This window comes from Rutidosis leptorrhynchoides, chromosome 3 (assembly GCF_046630445.1).
Source record: "Rutidosis leptorrhynchoides isolate AG116_Rl617_1_P2 chromosome 3, CSIRO_AGI_Rlap_v1, whole genome shotgun sequence".
Taxonomy (NCBI): Eukaryota; Viridiplantae; Streptophyta; class Magnoliopsida; order Asterales; family Asteraceae; genus Rutidosis; species Rutidosis leptorrhynchoides.
In genome coordinates this window covers 498,391,033-498,409,988 of record NC_092335.1, presented here as the reverse complement: position 1 = coordinate 498,409,988, position 18,956 = coordinate 498,391,033, and the positions used below count along the sequence as shown (strand labels likewise).

The window sequence follows — 18,956 nt, the reverse complement described above, 5'->3', positions numbered from 1 at the left end:
GATGTCGGGAACTAGTCAAACTTTATTTGGTCAATAACGGTGACAGAAGAAACTGCGGTTGCTTTGCGGTTGACCGTGGTGGCGACCGTGCAACTGGTTTACAGAAAACTACATTGCAATTCAATTTGGGGTTTCACGGTTGACTATGCGGTCGACCGTACCTCGACCGTGTGTTTGCCTGAACTTTTAATTTCATTCTTTAACCTATGTTTGACTTGGTCGTTTGCAAGATAAATTATGGATTAGTGACCTTGCGTGTTTTATGTTAAGATGTCAGTCATCACTTATGCATATGTGTGTGTGTCATCATCAAAACATATTCTTTGGTTAATCATACTTAAGTTTATCGTTTAGTGTATTAACCCACATTCAACCAACAATTTACAATAATACTTCCGTTGACAATGCAGTCAGAATGAGATACATGGTGATGGTTTTGTGAATGCAACATTTTCTTGAATAAAGCATGTATGACTCCATGCACATAGCTTGTATAACAGATAAGCAAACAGCGGAAGACTTCTAGAAACCTGAGAATAAACATGCTTACAAGTGTCAACACAAAGGTTGGTGAGTTCATAGTTTTAATGTATCGCATAATCTGTATATAAAGGTGGATCACAAGATTTCAGTTGTTTCATCCAGAAACGTTTATCAAAATATTCTACAAGATTGAGCACCCTGGTAACTAAACTTTAACATCTATATAATAAGTACCCATGTTTTAACATACATGCAACAACATGTACAATACACGCAAACCAACGTGTACTAAACTCAAATATCATACGTATGTTTTATAGTTCAGGCTAGGGTTTCTATACCTGGAACGGACGGTGAAGTCAGGCCCTATGGATCCATATACAATTACTCGCGCCCACCAGTTCTTATAACTGGCAGTTACTAGTTACCAAAGCTAAGGGATTTTCGGTTCAAACTCAGTGTAGAATTTAGTATGTACTTGTATCAATTGCGTTCAAAATAAAGTGCATGTATTCTCAGCCCAAAAATATAGATTGCAAAAGCAATTAAAAAGGGAGCATATGAAACTCACCTTAGCAGCACATAAAGTCGTTCACTGAAATGTGACCGAAACTTGTAATACCAAATAACCGTAGATCTCAACATATCAATATTGAGATTCAATATTGTAGGAAAGTACGTAGACGCAACCGGGATGATAAATGCTAGGTTGACTTCAAGAGCTATACCCCCGAACCATACCCATAACCTCCATAGCTATAACTCTTAATTTCCTTAGCTCTATCCCGCTCGAAAGACTTGTTTTGAAATAATACGCTCATAACCTCGTCGTAATATTTTATGTATAATACTAATACTAATACTAATAATACCTCTTAATAATAATAATATTATTAATCTTAATAATATTAATAATAATAATAATAATAATAATAATAATTATTATTATTATTATTATTATTATTATTATTATTAATAAGAGTGCAGAGAAGAAGAAAGGAAAAGAATTGAGTACATTCTGAAATGAAATCGAGCTCGTTTATATAATGTGTCCAGCCACTGACTCCCATGCGATCGCATGGGATTTTGGCTGTGTGGCCATGCGATCGCATGGCACTCCCTAACAGCTCACATGTTTTTGTTTCATAGCTCGTCGACATATTATTAAATTATATTTATAATATATATAATTTATATTAATTATATATATATTATATTATATTCTAGTGTATAGGTGACTTGTACTTTTAGTTCCGATGACTTGTACGTTGACGCTCGACTAATGTCCTGGTTTCGGTTTTTCGAACGTCCTTTCATACACTTAGAAAACCTGTACTTTACGTTTCGCGACGTGTACATTTATCAATAATTAGACTTTAATCAATGATAAACTATATTACCCGAAGTATAACTTAATCAATTGAGTGTTTTGGCCATTTGCTTTTTAAACTCATCGTCTCAATATCTATTAAAGTATATTAATAATCAAAATTCTATTGTATCAAAAATGTTTTCTTACATTAAATATTATGATAGTTAAATGATTAACTTATAAATTATTTTACCAATTATTCTGTAGTTTGAATATATCAATTAAAATATAATTAATAATATCAAAACGTTTTATATCTAAATTACTATTATATATTATTACATCGTAAAATATATATTATTTTGAAATATTTATTTAATTATGAACAATAAACAAGTGCTATAAACCTTTAAAAAATATATATATATTTCAAACCCATATATATCTATATATATACAATATAAACACGTTGCAAGTTATTTTATATATCTAATTCCAAATATAATCAAAAGGAAAAGTTTTTCTAAATCGAAGTGGACCTCACAACAGAGACTCATAACAATCGTAATAGCTATGTGATTGTTAGATGCTATCAAAATATCTTCTACTTCGATCGTTTGATAATATCCTTTAATTCTGTCGATAAACATGTAAAACATATATTGAGACAAATACGTTTAATGTAAAGTATTATACACTTAATACTTTGATAACGTTTTCAAGTTATAATATATATATATATATATATATATATATATATATATATATATATATATATATATATATATATATATATATATATATATATATATATATATATACACATATCTTATTTACAATCGTTCGTGACTTGTCGAAATTTGGTCGAGGATAAGTGAATACATGAACACAGTTCAAAATGTTTGAGATTTAACTTATCAGACTTTGCTTGTAGTGTCGGAAACAATAAATCATTTAGGGATTAAATTTAGATTTGGTCAGAAATTTCCGGGTCATCACATACAGCGTGAACATCAACTACCAGTGGCCACCATTAACAGGGTGGGGCGCCATCTACAACGACCAATCCAGTTAAGATAGAAAAAAGTAGGTCACTGAAGATAACAACGACGCAGCAAGGAAAGTCCTTTGCAATTGTAATTAGGACCCACCACGATAACGGCGGTGGAGAACGACTATAACCGTCGTAAATGGCCATAAGTTATCGGAGAACGACGGTACGACAACCCAAAAGAGAAAATGACGTTGCCTGAGAAGGGAAAGTAATTTCAACGATGTGAGAAAAGTACCCAGTTGAAAGTAACCCTTTTCACCACAGAACGACGGTAAAAAGGGGTACAATCGTCGATTCAAACAATCATCACCGAAGTAGTCACAAACCACTAAAAAAATTCCGGTTAAATTCGAAAAGAGGGAGAGAGCAGAACTCGAAAAGGAGAGCCCTCCGAACCATCGGCGAGTTGCCGATGACCGGAGGAAGCAACTAAGAAGAAAGAGATTACCAATTAGGAGGTGTATGGCGGCACAAGATTGAGAATTTTTTTTTAGGGTTTTGTGAATTGTGATGGTTGGCGGGAAAAAAGAATCGGGAGGGAGAGCGTGTGACTTTCAAAGAGTATGTTTGGCAAAAGTAGCTGGTAGCTAGAGTTTTTTAGATATATTTAGGTGTTTGACAAAGTAGTCGGAGTTGTTAAAAAAGAGTAAAATGACAAAAATGGACACAAGGAAAAAAAACACTTATTAAAGTAATATCATTACGAATAGGAGGAAAAAAACACTTATAAGTTATAAATGCCTATAAGAAAACAAAAGTAGTACCATTCATATAAGTACCTCATAACCATAGCCATATACATTCAGAAAAATAACATATACTTCATAATTAAATACTAATGGTGAATACAAGACTCTTCCGAAGCTAAAAGAGGGTTCAAGGGCTCGGTCAAAGAAAGGTAAAGGGGTGGTAGTTCGACGGTCTAAGTTCGATGGTTAAGTCTTGTTTTTCTTTTGTTAGTTTGGTGTGTTATTGCGTTATAGTTGGTTTTTGTATTGTTTATGCGTATTGTTAGAGGTGTTGTAGTTTGTTTGGTCTCGGTTGAGGTGTTGTTTGTCGGGCCTTGTTGCCGGATTTGTATCCTTTTGCTTGTGTTTGAGTCTTCATCCTTTGAATGAAGTCTCCTTTTGTTATATAAAGTTAAAGTTTTTTGCCAAAAAAAAAAAGATAAAAATTTACTGATACTCCGTATTTAATAGCTTTGAATTAATTGTTTGAATGAGAATTTCCAAGGATGTTTTTTTTTGTCAAGTGAAAAGAGAATGCAATTAAGAATATATCTCTCTTGTTACTATAAAAGTTGAGATATTTGTATGGCGTGCTCTCTTAAAAAGAGTACCCGTGCAAATTAAATTGGATAAAAGAGACATCGACCTTCATACGGTTCGGTGTCCTCTTTGTGATGACGACCTAGAATCAGTGGAACATTCACTAATTTTTTGTCGACATGCACAGGAGGTATGGAATCGTGTTTTTAATTGGTGGGATCGTGGAAATTTTAATGTCTTTTCAATCAAGGATTTGCTTCGGGATGGCCCATCCGGGGTTTCGGGTATTTGGAAAGCGGTAGTTTGGGTTTGTGCGTACTACATTTGGAAGAACCGTAATGATATGGTTTTTCAAGGGAAACATTGGTCTCCACCGGTAGCCCTAAGCGAGATTCAAACCATCACGTTCTAGTGGATTTCTAGAAGGGTAAAAAATCTTAGGATCGATTGGCATATTTGGCTCACGCGTCCGGACTCATATCTCTAATGTCCATGCAACCTCCGCATCGTTTGTTCTTCTTTTCCGTGTTTATTTTCCCATGGAATGATAGCTTCTTGATCCATGGGTTTTGTATCTAGTGTTTAGTGTTATATAATTTCTCTTGCCTTTCAAACAAAAAAATGGTTGACAGCAATCCCCTTGTATTGAATATATTTATATTTATTAATATTAATATTAATATTAATTTAATATTAATATTAATATTAATATTAATGCTAATACTTATATCTAATAGACAAAAACGAAGAATAGTAATCAGGGATAATTTCGTCCTTTCACCTTTTCTTTTTCCTTTTCTCTTCTACCTTTTTTTTCTTTCAAAAAAACCCCCCACTTTGTTCAATAATTAAAATCGACCCCCAACCAGGTGGGTAAAGTGTCACATAACCATTTTCATAAAAAATCTTAAATAGACTCCACCCACATATTCAACGGGTCATATCTTCTCGCTCGCACCGAGTTAAATTTTTTCGACACCATCGTTAAACTCGAAATAATTTTAGGAACACAATGTCACTTAGTATACGCAAAACCGACGCTTTTTAAAAAGCGTTAAATATTTGAGATACTTTTCATACACGTTTATTTTGCGTTAAATTTTTAAAAGTCGACAATTCCATAGCGAAACGCGGAGATGCACATATATTGTTAATTTAAAATAACATTTAAATCTTTCACATATTATACATTTTAGTTCGATTCGAGTTGCGCTTCAACGACATCATCGTTAGCCATGAAATAATTTTACAAACTAAACACAATAAAATACAGTGAAAACCAAACCCGACGCGAAGCTACCGTTCAACAACTTTTCTATACGAGTAAATGATAAACGTACAAACTCCTACTGTAATCAGCACCCCTTTTCTTCCCCAAAACCTCCATTACTGCACCTCCACTGCGCCTGCAACCGGTAATCACATCCCTCGGTTATATCTATCACAGTACTACATTTCTTATACTTCACACACATATGTATTGTGGAGTATGATTTTTGTGTAGATATGATGTTATATTGTAGGATCCAGTTCTTTTTTAACTGTGTATTGCTCATATATAACTGTGTATATGATTAGAAAAGCTATTTATGTTCTGGTGCTGAAAATTTTGTCAATTAGGGTTTAAGCTAGTACAATTGAAATGTTAGGTTAAAGAATACACATATCAGATTTATGTCGTCCAAAAAAGGAAAAGAATCATTTTAAAATGCGAGTAAAATGCAAGTAAGTTGTGGCAATATGTCATTTTAAAATTGTTCTGAAACTGATAAATCTGATAATTGAACTTGTAGTACATTAATTTTTTATGTAGGGATATTGACTAATAATGGATACTTATTTTCAGTATTTACAAGATTTTTGTACTCCACCTTCATGCCCTCTAAGGCATTGAATTTACTATCTTATTTAAGTTGAAGTTATTTACATTTTTGTTGGGATAATGGCATACATAACAACTAATTGTCACAAGACTTTTGTCATAGGCAATACATTTTTATTTATTGATTTTGTAGTTGTTGTTAACACTCTCTGTTTTGTTTTATGCCATTTTCTTGTACAAGAGAAGCCCTGGTAACTGAACCTAGTTTGAGTTATCAAAGGTAGAACTGTTTTACAAGTTCGGGGACTATAAGTTTAAAACAGTATCTTCGAGGTAGAATGTTGCTATTACATGAGATCATCCCTTTTGTGTATTATTGTTCACTTAGGTTTTCATTTGTTTCTTTATGGTGCACAGGGCAAAAGAGAAAGAATTGAAAAAACTCAAGGCTGCAAAAAAATGAAGATTCTAAACTCAAGGTGTAGCTAAGTATAGTATTTTGGTCAAAACAGGTTGTTAATGTTCTTATATTTATTTGACATGCCCGTTTGATAGGTTATGGTGGAGAAAAAAATCATGAGAGAAAGGCAGTCGACCCGTCATGATGTGGGTCGAGAAAAGTTTGTTTCTGAAGTGAGTTTGATATTTTAATTACATCTAATCTTTTATATTTTATCGAACTCAAACAAAGAAATAATCTGTACCTAAAATCTGAAATAATAACATACATAACATATTATGGTTTTTCGGGTTGAAACCAAATTTTATTTTTCAAAACAACTCCAAACCGAAAACCATTAATATTTCATGGTGAAACCAAAACCAAATTAGCCAACCCACTTCAACCAAATCATTTTGGTTCGGTCGGTTTCGTGGGTGAAACTGTTTAATGAACACCGGTGTTTACCAATCCTCCGACGCATTTTAACATAAAACCATTTTTTCTTATCTTCTTAAGATAATTCATCATTATTTATTAAAGAGAAAAAACAAAAAACACTTCTAATTTTACTTTTTTTTTTTTTCTATTTAATTTTCTTAGCTTCACCAATCAACCATTATAAACACCACTTTGTTAGTGTTAGTGGTAAATAAGTATTTTCTCTGCTGCAAGTTTGAAATTGGCAAGCTTACCGATTTCATGAGAGAAAGACAACTTACCAATTCAAACTAGCAACACAGAAAATACTCATTTACAACACACATTAATCGAGTACGAGTAGTGTGCGAAATGGTCGATTGGTGGATCTCTACAAAGTAAAAAGTAAAATTAGAAGTATTTTTTTTTTTGTTTTTTCTCTCAGATAATTAATAATGAATTATCTTAATAAGATAAAAAAATGGTTTTATGCTGAAATGCTTAGTGGGATTGGCGAACACTGTAGGGATGTTTATTAAACGGTCTCACCCACGGAACTCACCGAAGCAAAATGATTTGGTTGAACTGAACCGGCTAATTTGGTTTTGGTTTGGTTTTTAAGTTTCACCCGGAAATATAAACTGTTTTCGGTTTGGAATGGGTTTGAAATTTAAAAATCTGGTTTCAACCCGAAAAAACTAAATATGTTATTTGTTTATGTTATTATTTTAGATTTAGGTATTATTTATTTTTGGTTGAGTTCGGTTTTTTATATTACATTTAATTTTCGGCCAAACTCGCAGTTACTCTAAAAATTGGTCAAAACCCTGGATTCCTCGGAAAATCGGTCAAAACTTAGTCAACATCCGAATTCTACCTGAGTACTCCTTAAAAAGTCATGAGTACTCCCTAAAAAGTCACGAGTACTCCCCGAGTTGCCGAGTACTCCCTAAAATGTCCCATACGAGTACTCCCCAAGTAGCGATTTTTGCAACCTTAGAGTTGGCAACATGAGCAGGTTGGGACATTGTGTAGCTGGTTAAAATGGGTTACTATAAGTTGAATACGTTGTGGATGACTTTCAACCCCTTCAACCCATTAGCAATGAAACTTTCCCCAATCAACTTAGTCAGTTATAAATGTGGCAAATTTATCTTCTGTTTTGAAGAGTAGAAACCATGAAATAACATGTACAAATGTTGTTATTTTTTATTTCGTGTTGATGATTTGTAGGATCATATTGTCGCTAACTCCATCTATGATTCAAATGATTTTGAGGTTGGAATGCGTCATAAACTGGAGTTCATCAATATTCAAACTGATGATGGGAAAATAAATAGTTATCGTGGTTCAGAATGTATAGGGATGCCTCGCCTTGAAGCTCGCGTTGCAATAACTGAGGCTTTAAAGTCTAAGGTATATATATATATATATATATATATATATATATATATCCTGAACCCATAACAAACATATAATAATAGTACTATTTATAATGACATATTATTATTATTATTATTATTATTATTAATTATTATAAGAATATATATATATATATATATATATATATATATATATATATATATATATATATCTTATAATAATTAATAATAATAATAATAATAATAATAATATGTCATTATAAATAGTACTATTATTATATGTTTGTTATGGGTTCAGGATATATATATATATATATATATATACACATATATAATTAATAATAATAATAATAATAATAATATGTCATTATAAATAGTACTATTATTATATGTTTGTTATGGGTTCAGGATATATATATATATATATATATATATATATATATATATATATATGTATGTATATATATATATATATGTATTCTTATAATAATAATAATAATAATAATAATAATAATATGTCATTATAAATAATACTATTATTATATGTTTGTTATGGGTTCAGGGGTTGTATAAAGGTGAAGAGAAAAATGAAATGCGGCTAAGCGATTGTTTTAGAACCAATGAAGTGGTTGAACCTATGATAAAGCCCCAATGGTATGTCAGCTGTAGTAGTATGGCCCAAGAAGCTCTTAGAGCTATCACGGATGACCAAAACAAGAAAATCGACACGTAAAAACTTGACTAATCTGGAGATATCAATGCACCACCAATATCTAAGATAACTTAAAATTTTAATCTTGATATTTGATTCTTTTTGTTCATGTTTTCTATCAAAAAATCAATAAAGGTCTATCTTTCAAGATTTACATATATAAATAATAGTTATGGGTTTATAATTATAAATCTTAATGAGTAATATATTATCTGATGGGGGCATTTGGACTTGTTCAAGTCTCGTTGATATCGATAATCTTGATTCCATTATTGTGTTGGATGGTATTAGTGAATGGAATTGGGATTGACGATAGTAGATAATCATCTCACCCGCTGCCACAAGAAGAAGTGGTGAAGATGCTGACTAGTATTGGAATTCAAAAGTGAAGCCTTTTTATGCTATTTATGGTGCATGAAGAGCTTTAAGTAACTCTGGAATTAAAGTTGTGGTTGGAATTTCAAATGGTATGTTTGCTACTATGGCTAATGTTAGTGATTTATTTTGAAACTAGCAATTGATGATTACACTATATATATGCAACTTATGAAAAAGAAATTGTAGGGTAATTGTAGATCTATACATAAACTATAACCGTAGATAGGTATCGTAGAGCGTTAATTGAATGTAGCTATTCACTTCCCAAAAATTAAGGAATATATTTAAATATTCTATAATAGATATCTAAACTGCATTAGAATGTTATGAATGTTTATATTTGATAGAGACGTTTTCCAAAAGGGATAATCTTGATTGAAAAACCGAAAACCTTCATTTATTTGAAGTATCTCAATTTTTAAAATTGCACTTGCGTAAAACAGTGAAATTGATTGATTACATATCTAGTTCCGATGAAATCGGCTATGAATGTTTAGAATGATGGAGACAGTCTCTTATGGAAATATTCAAAATATAAATATATTCAACTTTTGGAACCGAAAACCCTACATATTCAATAAACTATATATTATACCTAATATAATTATTGTTTACGTATAGTTATCCTACATTTTCTCATTCATAAGTTGCATATATAAACCAAGTAATCATCATTTGTTATTTTCAAACTATATCATTTATACTAGGTATTAGCAAGCATATCATTAGAAATTTCAATCATAACTTCAATTATAGAGTTACTTAAAACTCTTAATGCACCATATTCAGCATCAAAAGGCTTCACTTTTTGAATTTCATTATCGGTCAACATCTTCACCACCTTTTCTGATAACAATGGAGGTGATGATTGTTTACCCTAATCAACTTCATTTCCATCCAACACGGGAATGAAATCCATATTATTGGTATAACTACACTTGAACAAGATTAATGATCCCATTAGAATATGTTACTGATTATGGTCTATGATATTATATACCACAAGTATTTTATTTATATCTGATAATCTTAGAGGTTGGACTTTATCTGCTTTTTCTGAAAAGAAAAGTTGACTTGAAAGAAAACCAATGTAATGATTGATGTTTTAGGCTGCTAGATTGAGGTAGTTTATATTAATAAAACATATTCCGATCAAGGTTAATGGGATTATCTAGTCATCGGTATCAGTTGTTCATAAAGTTGACATATCAATCACTAACCAATGCATGGAGATATAGCAATTTTCTGTTCATCCTGAAGATGCAAGATACAAACATCTTCATGGAAAGCATGCCTATCATCCATTTAATGAAGAAGACTTCCCATAATTTGTGATGCTATACTTGTTGACCCAAAGTTTGGAACTTGTGCAGTGAAGGTAAAATTATTGTTGTATGCGGAGGTGGTCAGGGTTGCAGAACTCGGAATTACTCGGCGAGTACTCGGTTTTTACAAGTCGGGACTACTCGGAGAGTACTCGATCAAACTCGGTCAAAACTCGGGATTACTTTAAAAATCGGTTAAAGTTGTTTAAAACTCGGTCAAAGTCAAAGTTGGTCAACATCCGAATACTCCTCGAGTTTCCGAGTACTCCCTAAAAAGTCCCAACGAGTACTCCCCGAGTAGCGATTTTTGCAACCTTGGAGGTGGCAACATGAGTAGGTTGGGACTTTGGGTAGCTGGTCAAAACCGGTTATTCTGTGGACTTCATATATAGACTTTTGTGTAGTAATATGAGTAAAAAAGTAGTAATACTAATTCAATAATACTCTAATATACTTAAATAAACTGAGTTAAGAGGTTTTGTGCATTATAAGGAAACTTTGGGCGACTTTTGACCACTGTTCTTTAAGCTCATACTTTTATCCTTTTGACCCATTAAAGATTAACCATAGACTGTAACTTGGATTGACCCATTCTTCATGCTTATCATTTTGATTCACAGCCCATTAGAGAAAAAGCTATTGACTTGACCGATTCCATAGTAAATAAGCTGAATTAAAGAGGTTTTGCTCATTATAAGGAAACTTATGGCGACTTTTGACCACTGGTCTTTAAGATCATACTTTTACCCTTTTGACCCAATAGGGATTAAGCATAGGCTGTAATTTGTATTTGATCTGCTTATGCTATATGATATTGACTATATTTAGCTGTTTTCTGTCAGATTAAGTGAATCCTTATGAATCTAAACTATATTTAGCTGCTCACGCTTTTAGAAAATTATGTTAAAGTTTATGCTTTTAGAAAATTATCTTGTATTTGGGATTAACAATTCTCAGGCTCTGAAAATGATGGTGCTCCAGCTGGATGTGCAGTATCAGTCGTAAATGAAGCACTTTCAGTTTATCTAGATCCTCAAGGAACTATTGATTGATGTTAATAAGGAACGTGAAAAGCTCAATGCACAGTTGGCATAGAGGTAAGCATTGTAACTGAAAATTGTGCTTATTCGCTACGCCCATCAGTTTATTTTTTAAATAATCATAAAGAATATGCTAGTGGACCGTGCACTCCATCATATGAAAAAGAATTTTGTTAGTGCATTAAATCTAAATGCCGGGTTCTAATCAAGTTTATACGTTTATTTCAGTCATTTAGTCTTGAACAATATTCTAATTCGAACAATGGACTTTTGGATGTTTGTTTGTGTTTGCGTTATCTTAAGGAATTGTATATGAATGTTTATATATAATTGTATGAGTTGTATTCCCTTGAAACCAAAAATTTGCTTGAAATTCAATGGACCAATCAGATCGCGACATGTGGCGTGACAATCACATGTGATTGGAAAAAAAAAATTAAAAATTTTTTTAAAATTTTTTTTAAAAATTAAAAAAAAAATTTCGAAAATTTTTTTTTTATGAAAATTTTTTTATGAATTTTTTTTTAAAAATTTAGCATGTCAAATTCAATTGTAAAACCCAATCACATGTGATTGTGAAACTCAATCACATGTGATTTTGCATATCAAATCCAATCACATGTGATTAAAAAAATTATAATTTTTTTAAAAAAATTTCAACCGGAAACATACTTTAATTCGGTGATTTGATCAAGTTTGTTAGCGTTTCGTGATCGTATCTTCAAAATTTTAGACTTTAATCCGGTGATTTGATCAAGTTTTGATCAAAAACTTGGTGTTTTAAGGTTTTAACACAAATTTAGTGAAATTCGTCATTATTCGTCATTTTACTGAATTTTTTTTTCAATCACATGTGATTGGATTTGACATGCGATAATCACATGTGATTGGGTTTTACAATCACATGTGATTGGCATGCACAATCACAAGTGATTTACTGCATGTCAAATTTAATCACATGTGATTGAAAAAAAAATTGAAAAAAAAAATTTCGAAAAAAAAAAAAATTTGAAATTTTATTTTTTTCGAAAAAAAAAAAAAATTTTGAATTTTTTTTTCCAATCACATGTGATTATCGCGCCACGTGTCGCAATCTGATTGGTTCCTTGAATCTCAACTTAAAAATTGGTCTCATTTGAATATTCCTCATAATTGTATATTGTTTAGAGAGATGTTTAATATTTAATCCAAAGTTAAATTGAGTTGTCTATCGCATGACACTCAGACTGCCGCACGATAGGACCGTGTTGGTCGATAGAGTTAAGTCGGTGGAATATTATAAATAATCGTCAGTTGAGTTTGTCGCACGACAGACAGAGTCCGACACCGACAGCTGACATCATATACGTAATTGTTACGGGTTTGATTCAAAGGTTACACACCTATAACCAACTCCATCCCTATTATCTGTGTTCTAGTCGTTTTCAAGTCCCCAATACGAATATCAACTTCTAAGCATCGATCTAATCTATTCCCTAGGTCTAGATTTGATTTATTCGATTCCGCGAGTTAGGTTTATTTGATTAAAGGCTTTGTTTAGTGATTCTACCTCTGTATGGAGTTATACAATTGTATCTAAGATCAATATCCGTCCAACAAAGTGGTATGAGAGTGTACCCTCATCGGTTAGTGTCTGCTTCTATTTTTGATACATATTCTACTTCTGCATGCAACATTTTTGAAAAAATAACAACAGTTTTTGTTTAAGCGTGGAGTGGTGTGGCCGGAAAGCGTGCATCGGAGTAGGATGGCCGGCTAGTAGCAACGACAAAGACTCGAAAATCAACTCTTTAAATATGAAAACTCTTGACCGATGCTAACCCAACTCACGTTTCCTAACAAAAACCTCTGCTATTTTTTCAAAGATGTAGCGTATGGAGCGTGAGTAGGGTTAACATCGACCAAGATTTTCCTTATTTAAAAACTTGATTTTCTAGTCGTTGTCGTTGCTACTAGCCAACCATCATACTCCGCCACACGCTCTCTAGCCACACCACTCCGCCCTTAAACATAAACCTCTACTATTTTTTTAAAGGGCAAATGGCCCGAAAAGGTAACATAAGTTACCCAATTTGACAATCAAGGTAACCCTCAATTTGCACAAGCCCGAAAAGGATTCTGATTTTGAAATTTTGCCCGAAAACGTAACTTCGTTAACAATCGTTAGTTAAAAATACACTGATGGTCCCCGAAGTTTCTAAAAATGCTGCACCAAAAGTCCTTCATCATCATCAAGCTACTGCTTTGTTCTTCATGTTCATACCATTAAGAACAATTTTTGAACAAAAGGACTATCTTAGAAACATTTTGAAAACCACGAGGACCAAGTCACTAAGTAGATAAAAAAAACCCTAAGGGATTATTTCAGCATTTTGAGTGAAACCACTTGGATTATCTCTGTAATTATATCTTATTTTTATTTAATAAAATAAAATAATAAAACTAACATTAAAAGTTTGAGTTCCATATTTATCTTAACAGATGGCTTGAGAACATTCGTGACTGGTGTATATCAAGGCAGCTTTGGTGGGGCCACCGTGTTCCTGCATGGTATGTAAAATTGGAGGATGACGAATTCACGGAACTCGAGGAGGAGTATTCGGACAGTTGGGTGGTTGCCAGGAACGAGACGGAGGCCCATGAGGAGGCTAACCGTAAATTTCCCGGGAAAAAATTTAAGTTGGAACAAGATCCTGATGTTTTGGACACCTGGTTTTCTTCGGGTCTGTTTCCATTAACTGTATTGGGCTGGCCTGAAGACACACAAGATTTGCAGACGTTTTACCCGACTTCTGTTCTCGAAACCGGGCACGACATTCTCTTTTTCTGGGTGGCTCGTATGGTGATGCTTGGCATGAAAGTAAGTGGTGATGTCCCATTCAAGAAGGTCAGTTAAGTTAAAAAAATAACTTTTTTATTTGAACGGCCAGTTAAAAAATTTATTGTTACTTTACTGCTCTCGAAACCACATGGGTTATGCTGATGTCAGCAACATTTACTTTACTATATTCCTCAATAAAAAATTTGAGGATGATGACGTCAGAAAAAACACTGTTCATGGTTGTCAACAAGTGTATATGGTTATGCTGATGTCAGCAGAAACACTCGCCATGGCTGTTGACAATTGTTCATGGGTTCATGGCTGTTAGCAATTACTGTAGTGTATATGGTTATGCTGATGTCAGGGGAAAACATTGTTCATGACTGTTGACAATTAGTATGTATGGTTAATGGTTAATTACAACTATGAGTTTTTTTAGGTATATTTACATCCCATGATTCGTGATGCACATGGACGCAAGATGTCAAAATCGTTGGGGAATGTGATTGACCCGATTGAAGTGATTGAAGGAAGAACACTCGAAGAACTTAATAAGAGACTTGAGGAGGGTAATTTGGCAAAAAAAGGTTTAATCTGGCGGGGAAACCCTGACCCCGTGTGCCTTTGGCACCTATACCGCCCACCCAGTAAGGGCTAAGTATACCGTGTAAGACACCTCCCCCCAATACCCAACGAGAACTTGCAGGCCGAATATCGCCCCCGGAGGGATTCGAACCTGCACCCCATATTTGGCAAAGGGTATATTCTCGTGGGCCCAGGGTTCATAGGTGACTGGTACCACTGAAGCACTGCTTCGCTTCGTTGGTTGAGGAGGGTAATTTGGACCCAACTGAACTAAAGAAAGCCAAAGATGGACAGAAAAAGGACTTTCCTAATGGCATTCCTGAATGTGGTACAGATGCCCTTCGGTTTGCTCTTCTCTCATACACAGCTCAGGTACCATACATACATATAGATACACTTACACAGTCACACATATATATACATATAGATAAGTATATAACACTAAGGGTGCATTTGTTTACCTCTTAAATTGAATGGTTCATTAAATGCGTTTGCTTATGGTCTCTGAATGACATATTGTTGAATGGTACAAGATTCAGAGCTGAATACTACTCTTTTAACCATCAAGCACCCAAATTTTTTTGTATTATCCTTTTTTGAATTATATTAAGAACATTTATTAAACTAATATATTGAAGTTTTTATTCTTGTAAAAAGTTAATAAGGTAATTTTACATCGTTTACATTGTTCATTTAAAATGATTGTCAAACAAGTTATTGTCATTCAAAACTAATTTCATTAAGAACTTTTGAATCATTCGGATCATGACCATTAAGCGCTGAATCATTCACTATTATCAAACGGACCCTAAAATGTAATTTGCTGCATTTGCATGTTTAAAAACCATGTACATATAAAGGTCTCTTACTTTTGTACATCTTTGTGGTTTTCGTTTGAACCTGACCCATACATTCATACATATTAGATATATACACAGACACACACACACATAGAGAAGTCTCTTTTCTGTAAATGTTTTATCATGCTTTATTGATTATTGATATACTAAAATTTGTTTTTTTTGTCTCTTTAGTCCGGTAAAATAAATCTGGACATACTACGTGTGAACGGGTACCGTCAGTGGTGTAACAAACTCTGGAACGCTGTCCGTTTCACCATGACCAAACTCAGGGACAATTACACCCCACCAACAACAATCGACCCGGAAAAGATACCATTTATCTGCAAATGGATACTATCCATATTGAACAAAACCATACAAAAAACTATATCATCTTTGGAGTCTTATGAGTTCTCAGATGCATCTAGTGCTGTATATTCATGGTGGTTGTATCAGCTGTGTGATGTTTTCATTGAAGTAATTAAACCGTATTTCTATGATGACGACGTGGCTATGGTGTCTGAAAGGGGTTATATACAGGATACGTTGTGGGTGTGTTTGGATACAGGGTTAAGATTGTTGCATCCTTTTATGCCTTATGTTACTGGGTTAAGATTGTTGCATCCTTTTATGCCTTATGTTACTGAAGAGCTTTGGCAACGTCTTCCAGAGGCGAAACATTATGCTCGTGCGAAGTCTATTATGATATCTGATTATCCGTCCGTTGTGGAGGTTAGTTAGTTATTGTTTATCACTCGTATTTCTTTTGACTTTGACTGTGTTTGACCATGTTTGACTTTGACTGTATTTAACTGAAAAATTCTGACTTTTTACAGTCGTGGACAAATGAAACGGTGGAAAGTGAGATGGAGATGGTTGAGTGTGCAGTTAAATCATTCAGATCAATTAGGGCTAATCTTCCTGCAACTGTAGCAACCAGAAGGTACTTCATTTTCATATTAAATAACTCTGAACAATGGGAGTGTTTGGTTGTGTGTTTAAAAAGTGACTGACTGTGATATCGATTTGTCAAAATTAGCATCTAATCTAATTATAATTAATTAAACTTGCTGTATAAAATTTGGTATTGTATGTTGTGATTTAGTTGTTGAAACATAATCTGAATATCTGAAGATCACAATCAGATAATCAGGATTTGCAATTTATTTATTATAAAATAATAATATATTTTTTTTTTTACAGACTACCAGGTTATGCAATTTCTCGAACCGATCAAAAACTTGCAGACCTTCTCAAGCGCCGTGAGATGGAGATTAAAACCCGAGCCAACTTATCATCATTAATGGTATTATGCGTAATCTATCGCCCATATTTATGAAATTCAATTGTTTGTTAGAAACACATAAATGCTCAAATTTTTCCCGTTACAAGAAATATATTTATAATATATATATCTCATGTTTTTAAGATCAACATTTATAATCAGGTTCTGTCTGAAAATGATGATGCTGATCTAGCTGGATGTGCAGTATCAAAGGTGAATGAATCACTTTCAGTGTATCTTGATCCTCAAGGAGCTATTGATGTTAATAAGTGACAGAGTAACTAATACAGAGTAATTAACACTGTTGTATTTGAAATGGAAAAGGTTCTACTTTTTGATATTTGTTGTTTGAAGATATTATTTGTTGTGACAGACTAATTGATACGGAGTAATAGTTTAATGTGATTTATGATTATGATCTTACTTGATAAAGATTGCATTATATCAGTTTTCAGTTGTTAGAATCAACTTCTGTTGTTGGAGGTTAGACTTAAACGTCTATATGAGGTTATATCTTAATCTGTTATGAGTATAAAATTTGTATACAATTATTTTGTTCTTCCTATTTGTAATCTTTATTTTCCAAAAATTCAAAATCCTACATAATGCTTATGTAAATTGTCGTGACTCATTGCATATTTGTTTCTGTTTAGTTTATTCGAGAAGGTCGTATGTACATGGTTTCTGAAAGGACCCGTTCATATACATTATAAACGATTCACAATAGTTGATTACATTGCGATGTATTTGACCTCTATATGATACATTTTACAAACATTGCATTCGTTTTTAAAAAATAAACTTTCTTTACATCGAAAATTGAGAGGCATGCATACCATTTCATAATATCCACTATCAAACTATAAATTGATTTAATAATAATCTTTGATGAACTCAATGACTCGAATGCAACGTTCTTCGAAATATGCTATGAAAGACTCCAAGTAATATCTTTAAAATGAGCAAATGCACAGCGGAAGATTTCTTTAACACCTGAGAATAAACATGCTTTAAAGTGTCAACCAAAAGGTTGGTGAGTTCATTAGTTTATCATAATCATTTATTTCCATCATTTTAATAGACCACAAGAATTTCATTTCCAGTTCTCATAAATATACGTCCCATGCATAGAGACAAAAATAATCATTCATATGGTGAACACCTGGTAACCAACATTAACTAGATACATATAAGAATATCCCCTATCATTCCGGGATCCTCCTTCGGACATGATATAAATTTCGAAGTACTAAAGCATCCGGTACTTTGGATGGGTTTGTTAGGCCCAATAGATCTATCTTTAGGATTCGCGTCAATTAGGGTGTCTGTTCCCTAATTCTTAGATTACCAGACTTTAATAAAAAGGGGCATATTCGATTTCGATAATTCAACCATAGAATGTAGTTTCAATTACTTGTGTCTATTTCGTCAAACATTTATAAAAGCGCATGTATTCTCAGTCCCAAAAATATAAAGGGTAAAAAGGCAAATGAAACTCACCATACTGTATTTCGTAGTAAAAATACATATAACGTCATTGAACAAGTGCAAGGTTGGCCTCGGATTCACGAACCTAAATTAATTATATATATTTATGTGTTGGTCAATATTTTTCTAACAAATTAGGTCAAGTCATAGTGTACCACAATCCTAATGCTCGAGACTAATATGCAAAAGTCAACAAAAGTAAATTTGACTCAAAATAATTTCCAAAAATCTATACATTATTAATATATAGTTTAAATATCATCGTTTTATATTTTTAAATATTTTTAAAAGATTTATTAG

At 32.8% G+C, this 18,956-nt stretch overlaps 2 protein-coding genes across 8 annotated transcripts; both read left to right on the top strand.

Annotated features, from left to right (window-relative positions):
* The first annotated feature begins 5,426 nt into the window (after positions 1–5,426).
* LOC139898225 (valine--tRNA ligase, mitochondrial 1-like) lies at positions 5,427–14,245 on the top strand. Of its 7 annotated transcripts, XR_011776918.1 has the most exons (8): positions 5,494–5,532; positions 6,181–6,272; positions 6,357–6,418; positions 6,495–6,572; positions 8,032–8,214; positions 8,743–8,834; positions 11,553–11,692; positions 14,117–14,245. XR_011776918.1 is itself a non-coding variant. In XM_071880959.1 (7 exons), the coding sequence occupies exons 4-7, from the start codon at positions 6,498–6,500 to the stop codon at positions 11,557–11,559; spliced, it is 357 nt and encodes a 118-aa protein (XP_071737060.1). In that variant the 5' UTR covers positions 5,494–5,532; positions 6,181–6,272; positions 6,357–6,418; positions 6,495–6,497; the 3' UTR covers positions 11,560–11,750. The 7 variants fall into 7 exon arrangements, 5 of the variants coding, with proteins under 5 accessions (XP_071737059.1, XP_071737057.1, XP_071737060.1 ...); XR_011776919.1 differs by lacking the exon at positions 8,743–8,834; XM_071880959.1 differs by lacking the exon at positions 14,117–14,245 and having other exon boundaries at positions 11,553–11,750.
* LOC139901795 (valine--tRNA ligase, mitochondrial 1-like) lies at positions 13,817–17,551 on the top strand. Its single transcript, XM_071884472.1, has 8 exons — positions 13,817–13,962; positions 14,117–14,522; positions 14,896–15,034; positions 15,301–15,413; positions 16,076–16,615; positions 16,720–16,826; positions 17,087–17,189; positions 17,331–17,551. The coding sequence occupies exons 1-8, from the start codon at positions 13,817–13,819 to the stop codon at positions 17,439–17,441; spliced, it is 1,665 nt and encodes a 554-aa protein (XP_071740573.1). The 3' UTR covers positions 17,442–17,551.
* The last annotated feature ends 1,405 nt before the right edge of the window (positions 17,552–18,956 follow it).